The 7,248-nt window shown below is 32.7% G+C and overlaps 1 protein-coding gene across 1 annotated transcript; it reads left to right on the forward strand.

Moving 5' to 3' along the window:
- The first annotated feature begins 996 nt into the window (after positions 1–996).
- LOC117685622 (uncharacterized) lies at positions 997–4,460 on the forward strand. Its single transcript, XM_034460069.2, has 2 exons — positions 997–1,480; positions 1,880–4,460. Exons 1-2 carry the CDS (start codon positions 1,058–1,060, stop codon positions 2,546–2,548), a joined length of 1,092 nt encoding a protein of 363 aa, XP_034315960.2. The 5' UTR covers positions 997–1,057; the 3' UTR covers positions 2,549–4,460.
- The last annotated feature ends 2,788 nt before the right edge of the window (positions 4,461–7,248 follow it).

Raw genomic sequence — 7,248 nt, forward strand, 5'->3', positions numbered from 1 at the left:
TCCACCAAAAATATCCCGACTACGTCTGTCAAAGGAGAAAATTCATCACTTTATTGAATTCATTTCTGCTCCATGTTATCTTCAAGTTGTTGGATTTGGATCAAAAAACTTGAAGTTATCCTCAGGCCTTACAGTGAAAGTTCCAAAGATGATTAGAACAATGATAGCTTCTCGACTTATTACAGCATATGAAAACTACTGCAAGGAGAATTCTCTAATTTCTCCATCCAGGGCAACTCTTTACAAAATTATCTAGGCATGTGCAGCCTCCCAGCTTCAATCTCTTCATGGTTTGGACAACTTTGTTAATGATGGTCTAGAGGGCATCGATACCTTGAAGAGGATTGTGTCAAATCTTGCACTGCCAGAGATTAGAATATCTGAACTTAAAGGGAAGATTGACACTTTGAAGCTGCATCTAAAGAGTGGGTTTAGAAGTCACATCAGACCTGAAAAGAACTGTGCTCAACACTGTATACAATATGCATTGTCGGAAGAAGAGTGCCAGCATGCTCACACTGGTACCTGTGAGTCTTGTGACATCATGTACAGTGTTAGAACCGAAATTCATACCGTAATAGAGAGTACAAATTTTCCAAGCATCCAAGAAAGGGAAGAAGTTAAACATGACTTTGGGGTGTCAGCAGAGAAAGTTTGGGCGTGGAGGGATCATTTAATCAGGAATGTTAATCAGGACTTGTGTAAAAGGAACATTCTCCAAAACTTGAAGTCACATGAGGTGTTGATAATTGCCGATTGGGCCATGAAGTACTTGCCCCAGACTTTCCGTGAGACACAGAGTGAGTGGTTTGGGAAGCAGGGCATCAGTACGCACATGATTTGTGTTGTTATCTGTCACCCACATTCAGATGACATTGACAACAATAACAAGTTTGACATCATTTCTATGATTCATCTCGTTGAAGAAGGAAAGCAGGAATGGGTTTTGGTGAGTCAGATCTTTGGTGATGCTTTCCAGACCTTAAAGTCTCTTCATCCACATCTTAGGGATGCATACATTAGATCAGATAATGCTGGATGCTATCATGCATTGCCAATGCTGTCCTACCTGTGGAAATTCCGTGATGAGCTGCCATTATCTATAAAGGAGTACAATTTTAGCGAAGCTCAATCAGGCAAGGACCTGTGTGACTCTAGGACTGGAACATGCAGACTTCACATGCTGAACTATGTGAATGAAGGTAATGACATCCTCAATGCTAAACAGATGAAGTTGGCACTTGAAAGTCATGGTGGCATCAGAAACACCTACATCTCAGTATTAGATCTCTTAGCTGAACCCCAAACACCAGTGCTTTCTGGACAGCTCAAATCCTTCCAAATATCTCAGCATAACAATTTTATTTTTCAAAATGATGGAATGATGGCATATAAAGCATATGGCCTTAGAGGAAAGCTTATTTCAGCAGAAGATATGACTAGAATTTCAGAAAAGTTGTTATTGAAAGATGAGAACTTGGTAAGTACATTGTGATTATTTCAATCATTTTACAGTTATGAATGATGGATTGCATCAAAATGACACATTTTGTCAAATTGCAGCATATTAGACTACATATTGTTACTAATAGTAGTCTAATATGCACAGCTTAAACATTTCTAGAAAAATATATATCAGTGTTAGTAATTAGGGTGAACTCAGTAACTTAAAAACTGTTTATAGGATGTGCCATTGCAAAATAGCTTTAGAATTTTACTCAGGAAATTGCGTTTACATGTTTATTTGATTCTTTTAACAAATATTGTCAAATTTTAAGAATACAAAACATATTTTTAATACCTGGGGTATATGTTTATTTCCGAGTGTAGGTATAATTATCAAGTTTATAAATTACTATATGCATTTGGTATTCTTCAGGTCTTCTCTGGAGTGAAACAGCCAGACCCAAAGCCAACTACCATTCAAGGAGTTAAACAACAGGACCATTTTCCTTGCATTGATCCAGACTGCATCAAAGTATTTAGGAAAGAGAACCAACTTGTCCAACACCTTTCTGTCGGTCAGCATGTCTATGATGAACAGCAGTTGGACACCCTTGAGGACAGGAGTAAAAGGCTTTGGTCAGCACAGTGCAGTGAACTTCGACTTAATCAACAAATTCTCTCATCTGTCCCAGTGGTTTTTGAACAACCAACAAATTTCTGTGAAAGCCATGGCTACGCTCTAAAACGAAGAAAAAAGACATCCCGCTTTTCTGGAAAGGTGAGAAATTACCTCACTGCCTTGTTCAGAAATGGAGAAGAGACGGGGAAAAAACCAAGTCCACACACAGCTTCTAGACAAATGCGATCTGAAACAGATGGAGAGGGAAACAGAGTGTTTTCTCCAGATGAATGGCTCTCTCCTCAACAGATTAGAAGCTTCTTTGGAAACTTATGTTTGAAAAAGCAGAAAGTATCCAACATAGTTAAAGGCGAGGAAAGTGCAGAAAATGATGAAGATCTTCAAAATGTAATCAGTGATCTTGTTGCCGTTGAACGTAGCCAAGTATTATCCAGTATTGTCTCTGAACTGACACTTGGTTAAGAACAATTTCATATAGGAAATACTCTTTCACTTTGAATGTGAGGGTGATTACTTCTGATATCTGTTTTTCTTGAAATGGTATCCAATTTCCTGATACTGTCACACTGGTGTAAATGTATGTATACATGTTGATACTTTTAGTATTGATGTATAGAAAATCAGAATTTGTCTTTTTAGTTAAGTTTTTGTTCAAACTCTTGCCAGCTAGAATTTCAATTTAAAGTTTCCAATGAAGTATCACAGGCACTTGATGATATTATTTGGTTAATTGTGATACATGCATGAATTGATGATGTTAGTCCTCTAATAGCACTATATGTTTATGAATGATGTAAGTCGTCTAATAGTGCTACAGGTATAAATTGATTATGTTAGACCTCTAATAGACAAACATGTAATAAATATTTATCAATTGAGGATGTAAGCTAGATAATAACACTTCATTAATGTTTTTATGATAAATTTTGTCTAACGTCACTTGTATGAATGGATGATGTTATTTGGCCAATAGTGTTACATGTATGAATGTTGGTTAGGAGGTCTACATGTATGAATTGATAATTTTGTTTGTCCAATAGTGCTACAAGAATGAATTGATAATGTAAGTTTGATAAAAACTTGATGTTGTCAGTTCTTTAATAGCATTTCATGTATGAATAATGATGTTAGTCCTCTATTAACACTACATGTACATGAATTGATAATGTTTGGACTAATAGCTCTACAGGTATGAATTGATTATGTTATTTGGCTAATAGGGCTACATGTATCAATTAAGGATGTATGCTAGATAATGGCATTTTATGAATGATTTGATGATAAAAGTTATTTCATAGCACTTGTGTGAATGGATGATGTTACTTGACTAGCTTATTGTGCTATATGTTTGAATTGATGATGTTTTTAGACTAATGGTGCTACATGTATGAATTGATGAGGTTATTTGGCTAACAGCGCTACAACAATTGGTGATGTTATTTGGCCAATAGTGAAACGTACATACATAAATTAATGTTCATAGTTGTCTAAAATTGCTACATGTTTAAATTGATGATGTTATTTGGCAAATAGTGCTTCATGTATGAATTGATGTTGTTTGGTTATTAGTGCTACATGTATGAATCAATGATGTTATTTAGCTATTAGTGCAACATGTATGATGATAATAGTTGTCTAATAGCACTACATGTACGAATTGATGATTTTATTTGACTAATAGATAAGTGCTACATGTGTGAATTGATGTTTTTTGGTTATTAATGCTAATACATGTAGTTGTCTAATAGTGTTACATGTATGAATTGATTATAGATGTCTAAAAAGGCTACATGTATGAATTAATGATTTTATTTTACTAATAGCACTACATGTATGAATGGATGTTGTTATTTGGCCAATAGTGATACATGTATTAATTGATAATAGTTGTCCAATAGCGCTACATGTATAAATTGATGATTTTATTTGACTAATAGCATTACATGTATTATTGATGTTGTTATTTGGCTAATAGGGACACATGTATTAATTGGTGATGATAGCTTTCTTAATTTAAATTAATTGAACATCTCTATCTATTATTCTTAAGTAACTGAATAATGAATATTTCAATTCACAAATTTGGTATTTTTTATTCTGAAATTGAAATTCTCTATCTGATATATTCATTGAAGGTTGAAATTTGTCTCTATTGCATATTTTATTGCATAGCTTTGTAAAGAATGGCTAGTCATATTTCATGTAAATAACTGGTCAGGAGTAATTTGGTCTTTGTTTTTGCTCCATTTGAAGCAAAGGCTCATTTCAAGTATTTCTTGTAAACGAGTGTTACATGTAGGCATTTTTGTTTTCATATCAGGTGGTTATATTACTTTTTAACATTCATTACTGTACCAAATAATCCATGAATATTAAACAGGTTATATATTAAGTTAAAAGATTGTTATTTGTTGTGTTTTTCTCAAATATCATATGCATCTTATCAATATACTAATGTTGTAAACTTTGCTTAAAAATATATGATAATAAGAATCGTTTTATATGTACACTCATTAAAATTTGAATACATGTAACATGAAATCCATTGTTATTGTACAGTTTTATGTCAAAGTGGATACTTATATAAATTAAGGTGGTATGGAACATCTGTCAATATTGTTATGGATTAATGTATGTTATAATTCAAATAGTTCCATCGGTTTAGAATTTTCAAATTTTACAATATTTAACTGGAAAATAGCTTTTAAAAATATTTGGAGAGGTAAAAATTGTAAAAGCCCAAGCAGGATTTGAACTCATGACTTGCAGATTCGTAGTAAACCCTCTAACTCACTGCGCTACCCTGTTAAGTGACAATATCGGGAAGGAAACTACTTAATATATAATTACACATCATTTTATTGTTTATTTCGATAAACAATATGTAACAACATGGAAGTGTCCCAAACCACCTTAAGGATAATATCTCTTGTAATAGGATAGTGCCATTCATAAATTGAGAAACCAATCTTTAAATTATGAAAGTTAATATTTGTCATTATCGAACAACATTCATAATGAAAACATATAATCACATACCAGTAAGTTTTCCGAGAAATTTATTTATGGGTGAAACACATTCTTGATAACAAATTATAGATACATTTCAGCACAAGGCTTATAATTGCATGAGTGAATTAAGAAAATAATTCAAACAAGACAGGGGCAATATTATTTAGAACCATTTACAATAATAGAGCTCTTTTTCCTGGACAAAATGATATATGACATGTATATACAATACTCAACAGATTCAAATTGTATTGGATTGCAAGTTCTACCTTAATGGTCCAAGTTTCCTTTCAATTGCACCCCCCCCCCCCCTCCCCCCCCCCCCCATCCCAAAATGACTGAGGGCAATCCATAGTAATAATGAGTGTTTAATTTTTAATAGTTGTTTTATTTGGCGAGAAAATCTAAATAATTATGTAAGAGCATTTTACCTACTTTAAGTGTTAGTGCACCATGTCCCCCCCCCCCCCCCCCCCCGATATTTCCACTGAATTTCATTTGCAACCAAATTCCATCAAACAGATTAAAGACAAGTGAAGACTCTTTATGTTGACAAAATATAATATTAATTGATGCGTTTCTTGGGCAGTTATGCTGGTTTTAGTGCAAATAGGTCAATTTTGGTAAAATTTCAGTATTTTCATGAAGTTAAGGCCCTCATATCTTTGTGTATTGTGTTTAGAAATTTAAATTCATATTATTTAGAATTACTATGGGTTTTCACAATGTGAATAAATTAGTTTCATTCAATTGCAGTGTGTAATATTTCCAATAAATTAAAAAGAATTGCATACTGTCTGATTTCTCAAAAGTTCTATAAATAGAACAAGGGAAAACCCAAGTGCCATCCGTTTCCATGGTTACTGATGTAATGAAATCAAAATCCTTCTCATCATAATCAAGTTAGGTTATCATGAGTATTTGTGCCAAGTCTCATGAAATTTCGATATACTTCCATTGATAGCCATTTGCATGGTTCTACCGTAGACTGCCTCTTCAGCTGGTTATAATGTTTTTTGAAAAGGAACGTAAGAAACAATCAATATATAGGAAGGCTGATTTTATCTTATTATTTTGTGCAAATGTTATACTATTTATTGCAGATCATTTTAGTAAAAGTTGCAAAGCGAAATTAAGAACTTTAACAGTACATGATGTTTTGCCTTCATTGAAAATAAGAAAACTGATGATATACTTTTTGTCGCATTAAACTTCAGATCTGTTTGGATGAACAGAAATATATCTGAGTGAAAATCACAAGGTAAACCTGAGCGAACTTAAATGATAATTGAATGGTCTGGAATCCTAAAGGTTGCCATTCAGTAACATTTTAGACTAAATTGTTGTAAGAGTTTTATCCTGTAAGTTATTAGAAAATGTTGCGCTAAAAAAATTAAAATGAAAAAAAAACATTAGAGCAGACAAGAACAGTTTTATTACCACAAAAATTTGTTTATAAGAGTACAAATAGCATTTAGAATTAACAATATTGTAGTGCATTGTTAAAACATTCTTAAGAATATCGGCATAGAGTAGGCTCGATATCCTGTTCCATATGTTGTTAAATAGTACCCATTACATCTAGCAAAAACTTGCCATACACGTGTATATTGTTTATAACAGTATGATTGAATCTACCTTGTCTTCAACGTGTTTACCTGAAAAGGTTCTGAGAGATAATGATGCATCTTTTAAGTACGATTCTTTAACCATCAGGTTCAAATAACAACATTGAAAATGTATTATATTTCAATAAAGCAAAGACTACACACAGTCTATAACCATGTGTATATGGAAACAGGATTATTCTATAGTTTAAACCCGAGAATAATGATACTTGAAATAAGAAGCAATTGATTCAGGAGTTTAACACTGAACTGATCATAAATCATGTATAGGTGGGATATAATTTAATGATTCTGAAATTTACAATATCTTGGTAACTTGACTTTTTTTTTACTTTGTTTCATTCATTATGAACGCGTGCAATTATTGTTTAACATAAGACATGTTAAAGCAATTGTTGTACTTTTTGACCTGGTTAACGTGCAGATATAGCCAATTGTAATAAACATGTTTTTTTTAAAATCTGGCTTATCTTGAAAATACTCAATTTTTCGCAAAATATTTGTATTTAATTCTGGGTAATA

Source organism: Magallana gigas, chromosome 1, assembly GCF_963853765.1.
Source record: "Magallana gigas chromosome 1, xbMagGiga1.1, whole genome shotgun sequence".
Lineage (NCBI taxonomy): Eukaryota > Metazoa > Mollusca > Bivalvia > Ostreida > Ostreidae > Magallana > Magallana gigas.

What these genes read in the sequence shown, in the direction of transcription:
- LOC117685622 (XM_034460069.2), top strand. Translation starts at nt 1,058, where the DNA reads ATGCTGTCCTACCTGTGGAAATTCCGTGATGAGCTGCCATTATCTATA. An exon ending in TATTGAAAGATGAGAACTTG is followed by an intron (nt 1,481 to 1,879) that starts GTAAGTACATTG and finishes GGTATTCTTCAG; the next exon opens with GTCTTCTCTGGAGTGAAACA.